The sequence below is a fragment of the Leptonychotes weddellii genome, chromosome 4 (assembly GCF_054177405.1).
Source record: "Leptonychotes weddellii isolate Sample4059 chromosome 4, ASM5417740v2, whole genome shotgun sequence".
NCBI lineage: Eukaryota > Metazoa > Chordata > Mammalia > Carnivora > Phocidae > Leptonychotes > Leptonychotes weddellii.
Window position 1 is genome coordinate 20,492,899 of NC_138372.1, and position 22,260 is coordinate 20,515,158.

A 22,260-nucleotide genomic window follows, 5' to 3' on the forward strand; every position below is an offset into this window, starting at 1 on the left:
CCTGTGTCTCCATGGAAGGCAACAAAGGGCAGATTTTCGCACCGTGTGGGTTTGTGCATGGCCCTCTGCCTCTCTGCTCAGCTGCACTGTGTTTTGATATCATACTGCAGGGGTCTGTGTACTCTTCGCCCACTGTACCTCTGCACAGCGCAGCTCCCCATTCAGCCCTTTGCCTCTGTCAGGAGCCGGGCTCCGCCCTGTGCCTTCCCCTTCTACCACCAACATGGCGGCCCTACCATGAACCTTGGGATTTGCGGTGCATAGTGATCAGGGAGATGGGGAGTGGGTCTGGCCTAAGTGTTCCCTGCTGTAGTTGGCTTCCTTCTATCCTCAGTGGAGGTGGAAGGATGTTGGCATCGCTGCTCCCTGTGTTGGCTCCTGGAGGGGGTACCAGCTCAGCTTTTTCTCTCTGTGGTCCTGTCTTGGGTGATCTTCCTGGCTGCAGCCATGCTGAATCCTGGGTGATTAGAAGGAGGTCATCCCTGCCCTTAAGTAATTACTCATTGGTTATGCAGGGCTCTGGAGAGCAGCTCTAGGGAACCTGGGCTGAGGTCTGGATGTATGGATCTGGGCAAGTAAAGCAGTGAAGTGGGTTGGGCCAGGTCTCTGGGTTGGAGTCATGGTGCTTGAGCCTGGGTGGGGTTGGTTGGGGTCAGACTAGTTGGGATCATGGGGCCGAAAAGTCTAGCCACTGTTGGCCACCTGCTATGCACAGGGCTTGGGGATGGGGTTTGGAGGTCAGTCTCTGACCCCAGGAATGGAGAAGGTGGGGTTAGATGGACCTGACATGGAGCTGTAGTTGGGGTGGAGAACACAGGATAGGGCTGGGTTGGGCAAGAATGTCCAGTGGTGAGGCCAGTGTTGGTTCCAGGGTTGGGCTGGGCTACCTGGCATAGGGATGTGGCTTCAGATGACGAACTAGACCAGGGCTGTCCCTGGGGTTGCATTTGGTTTCCCTGGGCCAGGGTTGGGTCTGTGCCTGTGATTGGGTATGATCCCAGCCCCCAGACTTGCAGTCTGGCAGGAGAAGTTTTGTTTCTCCTGGGGCCACCCTTGGGAACTGGATGCTCTACTAACAAACCAAAGAGAACAAAGATCTCATTGCAAACAAACTCTGTTTACCTAGGGTCCTTCCGAAAATACTGGTGGTGGCTGGTAGCCAGACTTGGCACAGAGCATCATTCCCTGTGTGGTGGGGAGGAGTCTGGTGCTCACACAGGGACACACACACACACACACACACACACACAACTCCCTGCTACCCCACCGCATATACTCACCTCCCCTGTAGGCACATGCTTATCACTGAGTATGCCCATATACCTCTGCACAGGAATCTACACCTGCACACCCCCAACTTCATAGCACACTGCCTGGGGGACCCACACTCGGAGACCCATGCTCACCCTCACATATACCTCTGCCCCATAGTCTCTCTCTGCCCTCACATTCTTCTTGCTCACAGGCATGCTCACACAAATGGAACCAGAATTCTAGAGGTGGTGGAAGTGGCCGTAGAGGTCACCTGGGTCCCCATTCTCATTTCATAGGTGAAGAAGCAGAGATTCAGAGAGGGCCAGTCGCCTGCTGCAGGTCACACAGGGAGTTAGAGGCTCAGCGGGAATTAGATCCAGGTCTCCTGCCTCCCAGCTGAGTGCTCGCGAGTCGGTACCAGGCTATCACTCTCACAACCATGTACACGCGCACACACACACACGTCAACATATGGAAACACACGCACATGGAGATGTGGAAGCCCTCGTGCTGGGGAGACCCTCTTCCCACAATCACTCTTCCTGCTGAGGTTGCTTTGCCCCTTACATCGCCCCATCCAGAGCCCAGCCGGATGTGGATAAGCCATCCTCCTGCCTTCCCAAATTGTGGCTGACGGTTGCTGAGGCAACCGCCTGCCAGATTGGGGAGATTAGCTGAGGAATGTAGCTGGGCCAGTTTGAGCTGAGGCTGGGGGAACTGGTGGGGGTCCTGGGTTGATTCAGCCCACCCTCTCTGCGAGGCCAGGGCAGAGATGGGGTACCCATGGCGGGGTCTGGTTTTCTCCCTGGCCCCAGCCTGGCTGAGACCGTGTCCCCGAGGCTTGGACTAGGCTGGGGGAAGGGAGTGTGGGGCCACGTGTGTGCGCGTGTTGTGCATCTCTCTGGGTGTGACTAGAGTGTGTGCTGTTTGCATCTAGGATGGGGACCTGAGGCTCCTTTCCTCAGCAGTTCCTGACATCTGACTGTGGACCCCATAGGGGCTTGTCCCACCGAACTCCCTCCTGATCCTGTGCTGCCCTTTGGAGAACCCACCTGCCCTCCTCCTGGCATAGAGGATGTATCCCTGTCTCACCTGAAGCCTGCTCAAACACCTACTCTGGCTTCCCAGTTCTAAATGAGGCCAAACTCACCTAGACACATAAGGCCCTCCCTCCCTGGTCTGGCCTCGGCCTTCCTTTCTCCAGCCTTCTCTCCCATTGCTTGGGTCAGTCTGCGCTCCTCTCTATGCTCTGGACTGTGTGTTGATTTCCTCCCCTCCTTTGCTTCTGCCCGGCCCTTTGTCTCAGATACCTTTCCGCCCATCTCTTCTGGCCAGAATGATAACCATCCTTCCAGGCCCTGTTCAGATGCACCCACCTCCAGAAAGTCTTTCTCCCGGACCCCTCCTTGTGGTCTTGACCCTTCTCTGCTTTGTCGTATTCCGTCACCCCCACTCAGACTGGGAGGTCCCTGAGGGCAGGGCAGAATCTTAATCATCCTTGTCCCTCTAATAGTGTCAGCCTGGGACCTGCTTCGTACTTTCAGTGGATGAATTTCCTATGAATGGAACTGAATTAACACATGTGGCCAGCGGAATACCAGGGCCTTATTTTGTCTGGACCTAATCTCCTTGAATAAAGAAAGGTGACTTAAATCCCAGCTTCTGGGACTTAGAGCGCGGCCTTGGGCAAGCCACCTCATCTCTCTGTGTCTCGGCTTCCATTTGTAAAACGGGAATAATAATAGTACCTGCCTTATGAATTACTATGGAGTTTCATGGGCATAGGTGGACATGATTGTAAGTGGCAACAGTCTCATGGTGGTGTTGATGTGTGTGTGTGTACATGTCTGTGGCCCATGTCTGTGTTGATGGAGTCAAGAGGGATTCCCTGCTACCATTCTTGCTCTGGATCCAAAGTCTGATCTAATTCCCCCCAACCAGGTCGGTGATCTCCAGCAGGAGTTGGGTCTCTAGAAGGAGCTGGGGCTTGGCTTTGGGGCTGTGGCTCATGAGCCATCCAGACTGGAGGGGATAGGGTTTTCCTCAGGACCTAGGAGGCCTGACTTTTCCCACCCCAGAGTTGAGCTGGGGAGGACTGGGGATGGGGCTCTCACTGAGGAGTCTGGACCCAGAGATGTTATCCCCTAAGGGTTGTGGTTGGAATTGGGCTTGGCCCAGAGGCACAGGGCTGAGGATGGACATGGACCAGGGAGAGGGAGTCATTCTGCCTATGGAGGGGGAAGTTCAGCCAGGGAGGTTACCTTGGCTGAGATCAGTTGTGGGAGTCAGGGAGTGTCAGGGGACACTCTGGCCAGGGTTAGCTGGTCTGGGGGTCAGTCAGGCAATTGGGTGGTCTTCTGGTTGAAGTCAGATGGTCTGGATGAAGTTGGGACCGCTATGGCCAGGGATAATTAGCTGGGGGCTACTCTGGCTGAGGTCAGTCTGTCTGGGGGCCACTGACCTGGGGCAGTCTGGGAGTTACTTTGGCTGAGGTCACATGGTCTTGAGGGTCCATCCGACTAGGTCAGTCAGTCTGGGAGTCCTGATAGCTCACGTGGCCTGGCTGAGGATGGACAGGGGGAAGCCAAAGCACTCCCAGGCTTGCCCCAGGGCCATGGATGAGACATCCTTGGGCAGCTGCCTTGTACTTGAACCTGCCTTGTAAAGGAATAGGAAGGGCCTGAGCCCCATCTAGGCTCTAGATCCTCCGCTTCCCTTTCTGGCAATCCCTCTGCCTTAGGGAGGCGTTGGCCAAGAACCTCGGGAGCAGACTGCAGACTCAGCTCAGGCTGAATGAAGTCAGCTGTCCCCTCCTTCAGGAAGCCCTCCCTGACCTTCCCTGACCATCCCTGCTGGGCACGGCCTCCCTCTGTGCTGTACTGTGGGTCATTTTCTAGAGGGAGAGTTGAGGCCTTCCCAACACAGGTTGGGTTAAAACTTCCCTCCCACAGGCCACAGGGCATGCTGCTGACTTGGGATTTTCACACAAAGAGGCAAAGAGCGCAGCCAAGGTCCTGCTCCAGCTCTGGAGAGAGGCTTCTGTTATTTCATTGCATCCACTCGGTGCCAGCCTCATGCCCACATCTCATTGTTTTACACTCCAGTGGGGTGCAGGAAGAGGAACGGAGGACCCCCGACCGTGGCGAGCCCCCCAAAGTGGATTCCCTGCCGCAGTGCAGGTGCCTGCCTGGCACGTGGCCCTCAGCCCCCAGTTTCTTTTCCTTCTTTATTTCTTTTCCTTTCTCTTCTTGAGCCTGGGAAGGAGCTTGGTTGTGCTCCTCCTGGTGAAGGAAACACGGGCTCTGGTATCTGGCTGATGCAGGTTTGAGTCCCATCCTGTGGCTCGGGTGGGCTCTAGGGGCGCCTGTGAAGGACCATTTCCTGAGAACTTGCACGCGCGAGGCCTGGTGAGAGGTGGACCCCCGCGTTGCATCCCCGACAACCCCACGTGCAGAGGTGGGAACTGAGGCTCGGAACAGGAGAAGTGACTTGCCTGCGGTCACAAGGGTTGGCAAGTTGCAGAGTCAAGATTCAATCCCAAGTCTGTCTAATGCCAAAGCCCGCTCACGTACCCACCATGTGATACTCTGCACGGAGCCCTTCATCCCCTGGGGCCTCCGTCACATCATCTGTCAGAAGGGGTGGCTGGCAGGTACCCCGCACCGGGCCTGGCCTGATGTGCTTATCCTTCCTTGCTTCCTTATCACTTGGCCAGGCCTTTTCTCGGGTCCCCGATGCCTTGGACTGCCCATGACGGGGCCACCAGCACCGAGGTTTGGGAGTGGGTGTAGGAACCAGTTTGCGGTTTCTTCCCCCCACCAGTGGCGGTCTCAGGGCTCTGATGAGCTACTGAGAAACATGGACCTCGTTACCAGGCAAAGGACTCACATCTGTTTTTACCCTGCCTTCTTCCCTCCCTCCTCTTCTCCTTTCTAGTGTAAATATTGGGTCCAAATCATGGGACGCTGCTTCTCTAGTCGTACGTGCGGCCCGTCCATGCAGGACTGTGCTTTTGCCTGTCCCATGCCCACAGGCAGGGACCTGACTTGGGTGACTGGGTGATGAGTGAATCCCCGAAGCTCACCTGTCGGGCAGGAATCATTGGGGCTCCTGCCTTGGGAGATGAGGCCTGAATGAGATGCCACGCCGAGAGCGGGTAGCTAGCACCATGCAGGGCTTGTGGTAAGCCTGAAATAGTCAGTGGCCATTGTTGTTATTGTGAAGGAGAGACCATAAGGGCTGGCTTCGTGCATTCACGAGCCTGCCAGTCCTGAGCTGTGTGCCCTTAAGGCCTTAGTTTCCTCATCTGTAAAATGGGGTTTATTCTAGACCTGATCTCACGAGTTTTGAGGTTCAAATGATGGAGTGATAATGTTAAGTAGTTTTCCTGGGGGAGGGTCTTTGATGGGTGGTTGAGCAGTGTGGGGTCCTGGCAAGTCCTGGAGGGTGGGCAGGGTGGGGAGGTCTTGGTGTTGGGTGGAGACAGTAAAAAGAGGGGAAGGGTTGGAGGAGGGAGAGTTTTGTTGGAGGGAGGGAGCAGTGGGGAGAGGCCTAGGAGAGGGAGGGAAGGGGGGTGGGCTTGGGTGGGAGAGAGCAGCGGGGGCGCCTGGAGGGGAGCCCCAGGAGTCCTCCTGGCCAGCGGCCCTGCCCTAGCTGGGGCTAACCAGGCCCTGCCCTCACAGCCGGCTGCACCTTCGAGGAGGTGAGTGACCCAGCAGTGCCCTGTGAGTACAGCCAGGCCCAGTATGACGACTTCCAGTGGGAGCAAGTGCACGTCCACCCTGGCACCCAGTCTCCGGCGGACCTGCCCCACGGTGAGCCTACTCCCCACCACCATTCCTCTTTCTCTCCTTCCAGTTCTAGCCACCTGTTGTGTGACCTTGGGCACATTTCTTAACCTGTCTGGGTCTCATCTGCCTTTGCATCTGTAATGACATACATGATACTGTCAATGTGGGGCTCTGTGGACACTGTCCAATTGTGTATATCAGGTAGTTTTACCTGTAAAATGGGTGCGGGTTCAAGCAATCAAAGACACTTATAGCTGTAAGTTAAAACCCACTTCCCATTATCCTTAGCTCGGGGTCCACCCTACTCCCATCAGGTCTTCCTAAGTCCTCCACCTTCAGGGAGGCTCTCTTCTCCCTGAGAGCCTCTGCATCCTTGTCTCCCAGGACTTGAAGATGCTGACAGAGCAGTAACACTGGGGGCTGGATGTGTATAAAACCTTCCTTCCTCTGTCCCTTTCTTCTTGGAAGTCCTGGATCCTTCCCAGTTTCTACCTTGCTCTGCCCTGTTTCAGGATGAGGCACTTATGGTATCATGAGCACTGGAATGGGAGTCAGGAGTCTAATTACATGGACTGTATTACCGGCCTCCTACTCTGATAATGGCCCCTAGTGTATTGGTTCTGGAACCATGAAGACTGGGCTTCAAATCCTGGCTTCATCAGCTGTGTGACTTTGGGCAAATCACTTAACTTCTCTGAGCTTCCATTAACTTAACTGTAAAGTGGAGAGCATAGGAATCCATTTCATAGGGTTATTAGATAATGTCTACAAGGTGCATAACATGGGAGTGGCATGTAAGCATTCAATTAATGTTTAGTTGCTATCGTTGGAGGTATTTGAGGGGGCCCAAGTACCAGCACTCCCTTCACTGGGTGCAGAATCAACGGGGCATTCAGAAAAGGATGAGACAGATGGAGGCCAAATTATCAACTTTATTAGCTTGGGTTGGAAGACATAGCATAGTGTGAGAACAAATAGGCTTGCTGAGGGAACCCCAGAATAGACAGCTTCAGGACCTCCTCCCCTTCACCCTGTCATAGTAGTGGGCCAGGCCCTTTGCTACTCAGCTCACAGCATGGCTGCAATTGCACCTGCTGTCAAAGGTTTGGGGAGGGTCAGCAGAAGTTCTCAGTGGTGAGGCCAGGACTTGAAGCCGCCAGAGGGCCCCTGCACAGCCTGACACAGGCAGCCTTTAGGCTTATCTCCTACCACTCACCTTGCCTCCTGGAGGCCTCCCTGCCTCCCCCTTCTGTGCCTTTGCTCACACTGTGCCCTCCCCTGGGGCATTCCTCTCTGCCTTTACATAAACAGCCTTCAGCTCCTTGTTTGACCTCTGTGTTAGTAGGTATCAGAGTCTGACCTGTGTGACTGTGATCTGTAAGGTGCCCACCATGGCAGGGACCCTGTGTGGGCTCTGCCTCTCTCTCTCATAGGGAGCAAGAAATTTAGTATTTAGTGTGGGCCTTGTGCTGGATCCTAGGGCTGCAGTGGTTCGCAAGAGGGCCACAGTCTCTGCTCTCTTGGTGCTCACATTCTAGGGAAGGGAGTTGGGGATGGAGGGAGAAGGAACGAGGGAGATTCAGCAACAGAGAGGAGAAGGTAGAGCCACTGCAATGAAGGGAGAAAATGAAAGAGAAGGAGAGGGATGCAGAGTGAGGACAAAGTAGGAAAAAAGAGAGGAGAGAGGGGCAGAGGGGCAGAGGAAGCCGGAGGAAGAGGCAAGAACAAAGTGTCAGACTGAAAGGGGGAGAGACACACGTAGCTGCTCACAGGGAGAGGAGAGAGGAGGATAGAGGAGTGGGACCGGAGACACTGTTGGGGGATGTGCCCCTTTCTGGGTGGGGATGGAGACTCGGGGGTTCTGTTTACTACCCTGCCAGGACTGATCCAGGAGCCGCCTTCACAGGCCTCTGGCTCACAGAGATGAATGAGATCCCTTCCAGTGGAGTCCCTGGGGAGCCCTCCCAGAGCAGGGAGCCTGCTGGTTTGGGATCTGAATGAGCTTGTGTTGGCTGGTAGCCAAGCCTGGGAGGAGGCAGCGCTGGGTGGCTGTGGGTACCCTCTTGGCAGCTGCTGGGGCCTTCTCCCCACAAAAGGGAAGCCATAATCCTCCAGCCAGGTCCTGAGGAGTCCAGCCCACTCTCACCCTGCCAACCCCCCTCCTACTCCCCTGCCCGTGCCCAGCCCGGATCTGGATCTGGGGAAGGAGAGTGCTGCCTTTCTCCATGTTGGAAATTAAGAGAATTGTATCCCAGGCATTTAGACCTAGGGTGGGGGCTGGAAGGGAAGTTAGAGTCCTTTCATTTGGTCTCTGTTCTACACGCTCATTCAGCTTGGGTTCAGACCTGTGCTGGGGACCCAGTGGAGCCCCCGAGGCATCACAGACTGCTGGCGAGACAGACCTACACTTTATTAATGATCCAAAGGCCAGGAGAGAAGCCTGTAGAGGAGCAGGGAGGGAGGGCTTCAGAAAAGGGAGCTTTCGAGGGCCTGTCATGTGCCAGACTCTTGACTCCAAGATGAATGACCTAGTTAGTCCCTGCCTCCCAGGGCAGCTCAGAACATGGGGAAAGTCGTGGGTCAGCATGAGCTTGGACTGTGATTGTAGGTGGTGAGGGGCCATAAAAGGTTTTGAGAGAATCACTTGTGTGTGTTTTTTGCCTCTCCAATTCTCTCCTCTGGGAAACAGATGCAGGGAGGTGAAGGGACTCAACCTAGTGAGTCATAGCTGGGACCAGAACTCAGAACCCTTGACACCCAGTGGGTCCAAATGCCTGGAGTCCTTTGTTTCTGCCCCATTCCTCTGCCTACCTGACCTTGGTCCTCCCCAAGCCTCCTCAGCTCCTGCCTCTTCCTCCTCTCTTTCCAGGCTCCTACTTGATGGTCAATGCTTCCCAGCATGCTCCAGGCCAGAGGGCCCATGTCATCTTCCAGAGCCTGAGCGAGAATGATACCCACTGCATGCAGTTCAGCTACTTCCTGTATAGCCGGGATGGGCACAGCCCGGGCACCTTGGGTGTCTACGTGCGTGTCAATGGGGGTCCCCTGGGCAGTGCCGTCTGGAACATGACTGGGTCGCATGGCCGTCAGTGGCACCAGGCTGAGCTGGCTGTCAGCACCTTCTGGCCCAATGAATATCAGGTAGGCTGGGTTTGGTCTGTGGTCAGCCTGTGCTTAGGGGTGGGGGTGGAGAGGTGTCAACCTGAGGTCAGAGTAAGCTAGTGACCGAGGTTGAAATTAGTCTGTGTTCAGCATTGGGAGTCAATATGCGGTCAAGGTCAGGGGTCAGTCTGTGGTCAGCATCGGGTGATTCAGTGCCACTGCGGTCCAGATCCAGCGTCAGAGATCACTGTCAATAGAAATAGTCTGTGGCTAGAGTCAAGGGTGAGTTGGAACAGTGCTGACCTGGAAACCCTGTCTGGCTGGGAGAAGTTTTCCTGCTTGAGGGCAAGGGTCCAGAACTGGGATGGAACCTCTGGCCTTGACCTTGTTAGCTCTGGCTGCTGACACTCCCTCCCACAACTAGCCGGCTTGGTAGGGAAGGTCATTGTGAGTTGGGCTCTGACCTCGACTGGTTGAGGAGCCTGGACTGGAGCAGAGCTAAAGGGATCCCTTGTGGGCACCCCCCAGGTAGGGCTGGAGGGATATGACAGGGACCCTCCCGCCTCCCCCAGGTGCTGTTTGAGGCCCTCACCTCCCCAGACGGCAGGGGCTACATGGGCCTCGATGACGTCCTGCTTCTCAGCTACCCCTGCGGTGAGTCCCAGTCCCCCAGGGTGCAGGGTGAGGGGTGTGGTGGCCGGGGCTCCTGCCTGTGGGGGGCATAGGCCCAGCTCACACGCAGGCTCTATTCCTCGCAGCGAAGGCCCCGCACTTCTCCCGCCTGGGCGATGTGGAGGTCAATGCTGGCCAGAACGCTTCCTTCCAGTGCATGGCCGCAGGCAGAGCAGTAGAGGCCGAGCGCTTTCTCCTGCAGGTGAGGGGGGTAGGGACCTTATCAGTGTGAGGGAGACTTCTTCTGGGACCTGGGTTTTCCTTGCGGGGTGCTGAGTCGCTCCTGCATTTTCCAGCACCTCTACTCATGCCTCCCTGCCCTCACCTAGGCTCTGCTCTGCCCTCTTGGGTGCTCTTATACCCCCAGGACAGAGGGGGGGCTCCAGGATCCCCAGACCACCCTCCATCAGAGGCAGAGACCACATTCCCTTAATCAGCTTCTTATCCCACACCTTCCAGTGGCGGAGCTAGTTCCAGGAACCCCATATGTTCCCTGTGTACTAGGGACAGCTAAATGGGGCCAGGACATAGACTACTCCCCTCGCCCCGGTCAGAGCGAGATCGCGACCCTCCCTCTCGGGCGCTCCTGACCCTGTCCACCTTACCCCTGAGCAGCGCCAGAGCGGGGCGCTGGTGCCCGCCGCCGCCGTGCGGCACATCAGCCACCGGCGCTTCCTAGCTACCTTCCTGCTGGCCTCCGTGAGCCGCTCGGAGCAGGACCTGTACCGTTGCGTGTCCCAGGCCCCGCGAGGCGCGGGCGTCTCCAACTTCGCGGAGCTCATCGTCAAGGGTCAGCCGGCTTACGCTCGCGTAGGGGGGGTGGGTGCTGGGGCTGCCCCCTCCGAGGGATGGGGCTGGCGGGGGGGGCGGGGCATGGCCGGATAGACGGGCGTGGCCCGCGGAAAGGTGGGGCCGGCAGGGTGTGACCGGGGGCGGGGCCTGTGGAAGGGGCAGTTTCTCCCCTGGAAGGAGGTCTGATCGAGGGGGCGGGGTCTGAGAGGCCGGTGGGCGGGGAGACCCTGTTAGCGTGTGAGCCACGCGAGGCGGGGTCTGGCTCTGGGGAGCTGGGGTTGAGCCAAGCCTCCTGCGGTCAGCCCCTGAACGCTAGAACTCGGGGATTCAGAGGGGAGTGAGGGACAGGGTGTAGGCTTAGGGGTGAGTGTGGGATCAGCCTTTGGAGCGGGTGCCCCTTAGGGCCTGAGGATTTAATGGGCGCGGGCAAGAAAGTCTAGTTGAGGGTCTGGGGGCTTCATCAGGGTCCTGGGAGGACAGGGAGGGCTACTGGGGATTCGGATGTGCTGCCATCCAGGCAGGGTCTCACAGCGCATCCTTCGGCTCCGCCTCTCCCTCACGCCCTCGCAGAGCCCCCCACCCCCATTGCGCCCCCGCAGCTGCTGCGCGCAGGGCCCACCTACCTCATCATCCAGCTCAACACCAACTCCATCATTGGCGACGGGCCGATTGTGCGCAAGGAGATTGAGTACCGCATGTCCCGCGGCCCGTGGGCCGAGGTGCATGCCGTCAGCCTGCAGACCTACAAGCTGTGGCACCTTGACCCGGACACGGAGTACGAGATCAGCGTGCTGCTCACGCGCCCGGGTGACGGCGGCACTGGCCGCCCCGGGCCGCCCCTCATCAGCCGAACCAAGTGCGCAGGTGGGTACCTCCTGGCCCAACTCCGTCCTTGGGACACCTGGGTATGGGCTCAGGGCTACCCAGGGATGGACCAAGGGGGCACATTACGAGAGGTAATATGGCCTGCCCTTGTGCCTCTAAAACATTATAAAACGTCGTGATTTCCCCCCAATCCTTGTTATGGTAAAGGTAATGATAGCTAATATTTTGTGCCAGACTCACATATGTATATAAACACATACGCACACACACAGACATTGATTTAAAACTCCCAACACTATGATCTAGGTACTCTTGTCATACCCATTCTACAGATGAGGTGTCTGAAGTACAGAGATGTTAAGTGACTGGCACAAGGTCACATAGCTAATAAGTGGCGGAGTTGGCATTGGAATCCTTGACTGCCTGGCTCCAGAATTTGTGTTCTTAATTCTACATTAAAGCATTTAGATAAATGACTATATGCCATAAAATAAAAGTGTGTTATTAAATTTCAGCTGGATTTTCTTGGGTCTTTTGAGCCTGAGGTCTGCTCTTCTTTGTTCAAAACGGTATAAGCAGCTGTTAGGAGCTATGGCACTCCTGCATCAAAGGACACTCTTGTTTAACCTAAAGAGAAATTGAGAATAGAACAGAACGGGTTTCAATGTATTTCCTTAATTGGAATCTTTATTGAGATAATTATAAATTCACATGCAGTTGTAAGAAAAACTGCAGGGGGCCTGGCTGGCTCAGTTGGTAGAGTATGTGACTTGTGACCTCGGAGTTGTGAGTTCAAGCTGCAAGTTGGGTATAGAGAGTACTTAAAAAAAAAAAAGAAAAAAAAAGAAAGCAAAAGATACAGAGATTGCCCACACACTTTACCCTGTTTCCCGCAATGGGAACATTTTGCAAACCTGTAGTATAATATCACAGCCAAGGTATTGACATTTATATAATCCGCAGATCTTCAGAGTTCCCCAATTTCACTTGTCCCCATTTGTGTGTGTGCGTGTGTGCGTGTGTGTATTTAGTGCTATATAGTTTATCACATGTATAGGTTTGCATGTTTATCGCCATAGTCAAGATACTGTTCAGTCAATTTAAGACTCCTTTGTGTGGCTCTTTATATCTATTTTCACCTTCCCTTCCTCCCACCTCAGCTCCTGGTAACCAGTAATCTGCCCGTCATTTCTAAAATTTTGCCATTTCAAAAATGTTATATAAATATGAAATCATATAGTATATAACCTTTTGAAATTGGTTTTTAAAAATTTGGTAACAGGTTTATTGAGATATAATTCACATCTCATAAATTCACTCATTAGAGTGTACAATTCAGTGATTTATAGCATATTCAGAGTTGTGCATCCATCACCACAATCCGTTTTAGAGCATTTTCATCACCCCAGAAGGAAAGTTTGTACTCTTTAGCAGTCTACTCCTCCCCACATTTCCTCCTACCACCTCCAGCTCTAGGCAACCATTAATCTACTTCCTGTCTCTGTAGATTTGCCTTTTTCTGGACATTTCATATAAATGGAATCATATGAGGCATAGTCTTTGTGATCAGCTTCTTTCACTTAGCTCATGTTTTCAAGGTTTATCCATGTTGTAGCATGTTTTTTCCTTTATCTTTTTTTATTGCCGAACAATGTTGCATTGTATGCAGCTGTACCATTTTTTTACATTCCCAACAGCAGTGTATGAAGGTTCTGATTTCTCTGCATTCTCACCAACAGTGGTTATTATCTGTTTTTTGATTATAACCCTCATAGTGGGTGTGAAATGGTATCTCAGTGGGTTTTTGACTTGCATTTCACTGATGGTTAATGATATTGAGCAATTTTTCATGTACTCATTGGCCATTTGTATGTCTTCTATGTAGAAATATCTACTCAGAGTTTTTACCCATTTTTAAGTTGGGTTATTTGTTTTTGTATTATTGAATTGTAAGAATTCTTTATGTATTATGGGTGCTAGACCCTTATCAGATATATTTGCGAACATTTTCTTTGATTCTGTGGGTTGTCTCTTAATTTTCTAAATGGTGTTGTTTGTAGACAATAGTTTTTCATTTTGAGGAAGTCCAATTTGTCTGTTTTTCTTTTGTTGTTTGTGATTTTGATGTCCTATTAAGAAACCATTGCCCAATCCAAAGTCACAAAGATTTACCCCTATTTTTTCTAAGACTTTTATAGTTTTAATTTTTACATTTAGGCCCTTGATCTGTTTTGAGTTAGTGTTTGCATATGTTGTGAGGTAGGGGACCAACTCCATTCTTTTGCATGTGGATGTCCAGTTGTCCCAGCACCATTTGTTGAAAAGAGTATTCTTTTCCCATTGAATTGTCTTGGCACTAAGATTGGCTGTTTTGCTCAGCATAATTCCCTGGAGACTCATCCAAGTTGTTATAGTACATCAGTCATTTGTTTCTTTTTATTGCTGAGTAGCATTCCATGGTGTGGATACACTGTAGTTTGTTTTAACAGGTGAATGGTTATTCACCTGTTGAGGGACATCTGGACTGGCTCCTATTTTGGGCTCTTATAAGTAAAGCTGCTGTGAACATTTGTGTATAGATTTTTGCACGAACATGCGTTTTCATTTTTCTGGGATAAGTGCCCAAGGGTGTGACTGATGAGTTGTATGATAATCGCATATTTAGTTTTATCAGAAACTGCCAGAATGGCTGTTTTGTTTTACATTCTCACCAGCAATGTATGAGTGATCCAGTTTTCTTTATCCTTGTCCACATTTGGAATTGTCATTATTTTTTTTTAACTATTCTGAGAGGTGTGTGGTGATATCCCATCTTGGTCTTAATTTGCATTTCCTTAATGCGTAATGTTGAACAGCTGTCCATGTGCTATTTGCCGTCTGTCATCCTCTTAGGTGAACTGTTCATGTCTTTGCCCATTTTCTAATTGGATTATTCGTTCTTTCCTTCTGAGTTTTGAGAGTTCTTTACACGTTTTCTAGATATTAGTCCTTTGTTCTGTATGCAGTGTATAAATATTTTCTTCTTGCTTTAGCTCATCTTTTCATACTCTTCACCTGGGCTTTTACAGAGCAACCATTTTTAATTTTGATGAGGGCCAGTTTGTCAACATTTCCTTTTATGAGTTGTGTTTTGGTGTCAAGTTTAAGACCTCCTTGCCTCGCCTTAGATCTCAAAGATTTTCTCCTGTTTTTTTTTTTTTTTCCTTCCTAAAAGTGTTCTATTTTTACTCTACATTTGAGTCCAATGATCCGTTTTGAGTTAATTTTTGGTTAGGATACAAGGTTTTTATTATTTTTGCCAGTCTATATTCTTAAGTGTTTTTAAAAGCTGATCTGGGGAGCCATCTAAAATCCAGTTGAATGTCCCATTTGAAGAGACTCTGGGTGGTGGGTTGGAGTGTTCCAGTGGGAATTACTTTCTAGGTGAGGAATCTGGGTCAGGTTACTTAACCTCTTGGAGCTTTCGTCTGGTTGTTTTACAGGATGAGAAGAATACGAATCTTTACCATGCAGGGTTGGTGTTAAGGTTCATTCAACAAATGCTTATTGTTAGGTGTCAGGCAATATTGTAGTTGCTAGGAATATAGGACTGTGGCCGCTGTGGCCGCGACAGACCAAGGCCATTGGCATATGAGTTCCCCCTGCCCTGCAGGAACTCTGCATGGAACTCACATGCTGGCAGGAGGAGACAGTAAAACAAGTGGGATATATAGTTTGTCAGATGATGATAAGCTCATAAGCGCTGTGAAGAATAAAGCAGGGCGGGCCGGGGTGGGAGGGGGTGGGTTGGGCATGGGGGTAGGAAGATTGCTATTTAAAAAAAATGCTCAAGGGACCATTTTACTGAGAAGGTGACTTTTGAGCAAGACCTGAAGGAGGCGAAGGACTGAGCCACAAAGGAAGCTGGAGAAATTGCTGGGGGGAAAACAGGGTGACATCACCTACTTTGTTTAAAAGGATGACTCTGGCCCTTTTGCGAAGTATAGATTCTAGGAGGGCGAGGGGCCAAGAAGGGCAGACCAGTGAGGAGGCTGCTATAACTGGGCGGCTGCAAGTGGAGGCTGTGAAGGTCGAGCTGACTGCATTTGCCAATGGACCGCATATTGCACAGGCGAGAGGGAAGTAGAGAGAAGTCAGGGATGGCTCCAAGGTGTTTTGCTTGAGCAGCTGGAAGGTTGAAGTTGTCATTTACTGGAAAGAAGCAGACCGCAGAGGGGCAGGTGTGACAGGGTGCCGTAGATCAGGAGTTCTGTGCTGGAAAAGTTGACTTTGAGATGCCTATTAGACGTTCAAGTGGAGATATCTATCAGGCAGATGGATTTACGAGTGGAGCTCAGGGAAGAGGTTCAGGCTGCAGATAGAAATTTGAAAGTCAGCAGCATAGACATAGATGGCATTTAAAGCCACGAGACTGGATGAGATCTTTTACCCTGGTGTTTCTCGACTGGGGGTGATTTTGTCTCCCAGGAGACATTTGCAGTGTCTGGAGACATGGGTTATTACAACCGGGGGTGGAGTGATAATGGCATCTGAAGGGTAGAGGAAGCCAGGGAAACTGCCGAACGTCCTATGGTGCACAAACAGCCCCCACAACAGAGAATTATCTAGTACAAAGTGTCAGGAGTGCCAGGGTTGAGAACCCCGGATTCAGTCCTGAGATTTTAGGGAATAAGTGAGCGTGGAAAAGAGAGGAGGTGTGAGGCCTGCACCCTCGGGCCGTCCAGTGTTTCGGGTGAAATGCAAATAATGGCCATAAATGTACCAAATACGTGTGAAGATGGGGCCTGACATACAGTAAGCACACAGCAAATGACAGCTGTTATTGTTACAGTGTTTTTAACTCTTCAAAGCCAGTTCTGCTCCGGTATTCAGAATAAAAGAAATCAGAGCTGGCGGTCCACAGACAATCTCTCTTCTCCTCTCCTGAGTATACAGATGGGGGAATGAAACCCAGAGAGGGGAAGGCACTTGCCTGGGATGGTACAGTGGGCCCCAGCCGCAGGCTGCGTGGTGACAGTGGTCACTAACTCCCATTTTACAGACGAGTAAACTGAGTTTTAGAGAGTTAGTCACTTGCCCAGATCCACCCAGTGAGTCCATAGCAGTCAGAACCAAAGTCTGACTCTCCTGATTTCCAGGGAAGTATTTGAAAACCAGAGCAGACACGGGCACAGCAGGTGCCATCATGGGCTGACGTGGCCACGTTGTGCCAGGCACTGCTGAACACTTCACACGGGCTGGCGAGGACAGAAGCTGGGGCCCGGGACCAGACAGACAAAACCTTAATGACTCCTCCTGCCCGTCCTAATGACGTGCTTCTCTTGGTTCGGTGATGTACCTCCCGCCCCCTTCCCCAGCACCCTGCCTAGGCACCTTGGCCAGCAGTTGGTCAGTTGTGTTGTCCTCTCCCCCATCTCCCTGAAACTCCCTTCCTGCAATATGATTTACTGTAAAAACAGTAATATAATGTCAGGAGAAGGCATTTAAAAAAAATCACTCTAAACCTTGCCATCCTCGCCCAGTTTTTCAGTCTTCTTCAAATCTCTGCCCATATGCCTTCAGTACAGTTTTACACCCTTGTCATTGGGATGTAGAAAGCATTCTGTAGTCTGCTTCCTCTGCTTTGTGGCGTCCCATGTGTGGTGGTGTTTATAATTATGTTTATTGGCTTTTAGAAGTCCAGGGAGTGTCTCCATATTGCTTAACTATTATGTTTCCAGATCCTTATTATTATAAGTAAGACTACACTGAACAATTTCGTGCTTACAGTGTTTTTTCTCCCCGCTCTGAGTAGTTTCTGGAGGATAGTCAGGAGCGGCTTAAGAAAGGGCTTTGAAATATATTGCTTTAACAAATAGTTGTATAAAATTTGCACTTTGGAGACCCCATTGGATTTGAAATTTGGAGCACCAGACCCCACTCCAAAGCCCCTTCCAGGAGAAACAGTTGAACGGTTCAGGGTTATTGCATCCTATTAGAATTAAGAAAATCAACACATGTTGGTGTAATTTAACAGGTGTTAACTGTGAGCCTCCTTGTTCGTCTCCCCGCTCCCCCTCCCCCACGCATCTGACCTTTGATCTCTGAGTGGCCTGCAGCCTTATGGAATTTAGAGGGATGGGGCTTCGAGGTCCCCAAGTTCTGTTTTGCCAGTGTGTGCTGGCAGCTGAAGAGAGTATGTCTGGGTGCCAGATGGTTTTTGGAAACAGAGAGACTCATGAATTCACACCCTTCAATCAACAGATCAGTCTGTAGTCAACAAACTATTTGAGCCCCTGGATTTGCCCAGATTTGATCAGTGTGGCGGGGGGCGGGGAGAGAAGAGGAAAGAGCTTTCTTTTCAAAGACCCCTCAATCCAGTGAGGTCGGTGGGGGCTAACATGTCTTTTAGAGTGAGGTACCCAAGTATGAAGGTGGAAATCTCATCCTCCAGGTTAGAGGTTTGTTATTTTGTGCCATACGAAGTGGTTTTTACCCAAACCTGAGTAGGTTGCCAGTATTTAAAAATCTGGAGGTTTCACATAAAAATCTGAATTTCTGGCTTCTCTTAAAAAAATGGGAGGATCTCGGGGCACCCGGCTGGCTCAGTCGGTGAGCGTGCAACTCCTGATCCCAGGTTGCGGGTTTGAGCCCCACGCTGGGTGTAGAGATTACTTTAAAAATAGAATCTTTAAAAAAAAAAGGGGGGCGGGGAGGATCTGGCCATCCCGAGTCTGTAGTTGTTCATGAGAACATTGCCTCGAGCTGAGTAGCAGCTGTCCCCTTTGGATGGGACACTTGCCGTCCTGTTTGTCATAGTCCCAGCCCAGCCTGTGTCACCAGTTTACAGGTAACTTCTCATGTCTTTCTCTAAATGCTGCAGGAGGGCAAAGGCGACAGTGCATGTTGGCCAACCCGGCAAGGATGCAAAGGGGCTTGTGTCCCCAGGGGCGGGGATGTGTGCAGAGCTGCCGGGAGCAAATAAAGCACTGGGGCTTTGGCTCCCTAGACCCTCTGGGACAGACAGTACCCATAGGGCAGCCAGGACCAGAGCCTGGAAGTCAGGGAATAAAGCAAGGATCTCTGAACAAGATGGCAGGGCGAGCGCACATGAAATCCGCCCCCATCCACTCCAAACTCCTAAGAATTCGGGGTAAAACAAAACCACATAGAAAAACAGGAGGAAAATCTCTGGGGGCCAGGAACAGGCGAGGAAACAAGCGTGATAAGTGGGCTTGCAGCCAGCAGCCCTCAGATTGCAGTGAGCAGTGGGACCAGACCCTCAGCGTTCTTGTCGGGTGGGGATCGGGTCTGCCTTGCTTGTGGGGAGAAGGGAGCCAGACTGTGCAAGAAGTCAAGAGGTGGGCCTTGCTCCTAGCAGGTGCTGACATATTTCTTTGGTGGCCTGATATATGACTGGAGGCTGCCCCTTGCCCGTGGCTCAGGGAAGAAAGGACAGCTCCGGTGGAAATGAACTTTGTATTGTGCTGTACTTGGGCCGGCATCGTACTCCTGAGTCAAGAGCATGGTGTTTCCCTTTGCATCTTCTTTGTAAAGAGCATCCTGAGCAAATGAATCCTGTAGAAATGATAGTAGGGTCATACTTAATCATCTCAAGAGGCAAGCAGCAGTGTTTTCTCATCTGCTCACTAAGGCGTGTCCTGAGAATCTCTAACTGGGGACGCTTCGCAGGTGCTCATGGAACTTGAGGGAATGAAACTGCATCTCACAGAGTTAGGGTGCAAGAAAGAGAAGATTGTCAGTAATCTTGGCTTGTTCCATCATTTCCTTGATGAGGAAATTGAGGCCCAGAGATTGAAGATCATGCAGCTGGTCAGTGCAGATGGAGGACTAGAGGCTGAGCACCTGGGCTCCATCCTGCCTTTGCTTCAGAAGCCTTGGGTTCTTTACGTTTTATAAGTGGCGTCACAGATTCATCAAGAGGCTGTAAAGCGCAGGAACATGCTCCTCCTTCGTGTTGGGGGAGCTGTCCCTCCTGAGGCATTGGTGTGATTTTGTGGTTGTTGCTGCTGGACACTGACTTCCTCATGGGGAGGCAGGTGGTGGTTAAGAGTCTGGATTTTGGAGCCAGCCTGTCCAAGTTTGCATCCCAGCTTCCCTATGTGACTCTCTGTGTCACTGACTCTGGGCAACTTACTTAATCTCTCTGTGCCTCCATTTCTGTATCTATATGACAGGGCTAGAAATGGCACGTGTCTATTGGATTACAGAGTGGATTCAATGAGATAATGTATTTTCAAGCCTCCAGAGCAAGGCCTGGCACATGTAAAGCACCCACTACATGTTAACTGCCGTCATTGTTGTTGTTGTTATTATCATTATTATTTTAAGATTTATTTATCTTTTTGAGAGTGAGAGCGAGAGAGTGAGTGTGTGTAAGGGGGAGGGGCAGAGGGAGAGGGAGAGAGAGAGAATCTCAAGTGGGGGCTCAATCTCATGACCCTGAGATCACAACCTGAAATCACAAGCTGAAATCAGGAGTCAGACCCTTAACTGACTGAGCCACCCAGGCGCCCCCTGCTATTATTGTTATTGTCCTTCTATAACAGATTGTATTTCCCTTTTTGCTTTGGCAGCCAGGGAACTCACCACCCAGTCTGAACCTTATCTTTAGACCTGCATGGGACGTAATGGCATACATTTCTGTTTCCCTAACATTCTCTGGCATTATTTATTTGGTTGTCATTTCCCCCATCATCCTGATTTCTACATCTTATTGTATTGTATATATATATTACTATAAGCTGTTTTAGAAGAAGTTAGAATTAATAAATTAAGAAAAATAGAGCATTTGGTCATTTCAGACTGTTCCAATGCCCTCCAGGACGATCTTGAAATAGGAGGTGAATTGTGTTATTAAAAAAAAAATTGTAGCTAACACTTTTGAGGGCCTGTTGTGTATCAGCCATTGTCATATGTGCTTTGCACACATTACCTTTAACTTCACAGCCATCCTGTGAGGTAGGGCATATTATCCCATTTTGTGGTAGAGGACGCTAAGGCTCGAGGGGCGAAGGGACACAGCCAGTGGTTGCCAGCAGCAAGGGGCAGAGCTCGGATTCAGATGTGGCCCCGTCTAACTCCAGCGCGCACACTTCTACTCCCTGTTCGACGTTCTAGTTGGTCTCTTGAACTCTTGAGGACAAAGGAGGGATGATTTCAGCAGCTGACTGATATTTTCTCTCCTGTCCCACTTCTCTTCCTATTTCTTCTGCCTTCTGCTCTGTGCTTCCTGGGTTCCCCAGAACCCATGAGGGCCCCCAAAGGCCTGGCTTTCGCTGAGATCCAGGCCCGCCAGCTGACTCTGCAGTGGGAACCTCTGGGCTACAACGTGACACGTTGCCACACGTATGCGGTGTCCCTGTGTTATCATTACACGCTGGGCGGCAGCCACAACCAGACCGTCCGGGAGTGTGTGAAGATGGAACGGGGCGTCAGCCGCTACACCATCAAGAACCTGCTGCCCTACCGGAATGTTCACGTGCGGCTCATCCTCACTAACCCCGAGGGGCGCAAGGAGGGCAAGGAGGTCACTTTCCAGACAGACGAGGACGGTAAGAGTCCAAGCCCTGGCTCCTGGCATACTCAGTGCCTCCCACAGGCACCCTATGTGAGGCTGAAATGTTTTTAAAAAATATTTTATTTATTTTTTTGAGAGAGAAAGTGGGGGGGGGCGGTGTGGAGAGCATGGGGTGGGGGAGGGGCAGAGGCAGACGGAGAGAGCGAATCTCAAGCAGACTCCCCACTCAGTGCAGAGCCCGACTCGGGGCTCGATCTCACAACCCTGAGATCACCACCTGAGCCAAAATCATGAGTTGGACACCCAACCGACTGAGCCACCCAGGCGCCCCCAGGCTGAAATTTTTATAGGAAGTTTTTTGCTTATGATTAAAACAACTAGGGGCACCTGGGTGGCTCAGTCGTTAAGCGTCTGCCTTCGGCTCAGGTCATGATCCCAGGATCCTGGGATCGAGCCCCACATCGGGCTCCCTGCTCAGCCAGGAGCCTGCTTCTCCATCCCCCACTTCCCCTGCTTGTGTTCCCCTCTCTTGCTGTGTCTCTGTCAAATAAATAAATAAAAATCTTAAAAAAAAAACAACTAGAAGAGCAAAGTAATGATGGCTAATATTTATTCTCTGGAAGACTTTGGGTTAGATTAGTATATTTCTTCCTTATATGTTTGAAAGAATTCAGCAATGAAGCCATTTGGGCCTGGAGTTTTCTTTGTGGCAATGTTTTTTAATCATGGTTTTACTTTCTAAAATAGGTATCAGAATATTAAGATTTTCTATTCTAGTATGTGGTGTACTGGGCTTTAAGGAATTTGTTGATTTCACCTAAATTGTCACATTTCTTGACATAAAGTTGGTTATAATCTTTGATTATATTTATTTAATTTCTGTAGGATCAATAGCGTATGTCCCCCTTTTCTTTCCTGATTTTGGTAATTTGTGTCTTCTTGCTAGGGGTATTTACATTTTTAATCTTCCCAAAGGGCCAACTTTTGGTTTAGTTGATTTGCTTTATTGTATATTTATTTTCTATTCTATATTTCCTTTTTTACACTTTCTTTAGATTTGATCAGCTGTTCTTTTAGCCTTTTGAGATGGAAGCTTATTAGATTATTGATTTTTGAGCCTTTCTTCATTTTTTTTTTTTTTTAAAGATTTTATTTATTTATTTGACAAAGAGACACAGCGAGAGAGGGAACACAAGCAGGGGGAGTGGGAGAGGGAGAAGCAGGCTCCCCGCTGAGCCGGGAGCCCGATGTGGGACTCGATCCCAGGACCCTGGGATCATGACCTGAGCCGAAGGCAGATGCTCA

General features: G+C 50.9%; 1 protein-coding gene across 6 annotated transcripts in view; it reads left to right on the forward strand.

Moving 5' to 3' along the window:
- Nucleotides 1-22,260, forward strand: part of PTPRU (protein tyrosine phosphatase receptor type U) — a 76,269-nt gene that overhangs the window by 9,532 nt on the left and 44,477 nt on the right. For all 6 annotated transcript variants that reach the window (XM_081817920.1, XM_081817921.1, XM_081817924.1 and 3 more), the window contains exons 2-8: nt 5,937-6,068; nt 8,914-9,185; nt 9,719-9,800; nt 9,905-10,020; nt 10,434-10,608; nt 11,181-11,474; nt 20,681-20,989. In XM_081817920.1, the coding sequence (XP_081674046.1) occupies nt 5,937-6,068; nt 8,914-9,185; nt 9,719-9,800; nt 9,905-10,020; nt 10,434-10,608; nt 11,181-11,474; nt 20,681-20,989 (1,380 nt within the window). The remainder of the gene's footprint in view (nt 1-5,936; nt 6,069-8,913; nt 9,186-9,718; nt 9,801-9,904; nt 10,021-10,433; nt 10,609-11,180; nt 11,475-20,680; nt 20,990-22,260) is intronic.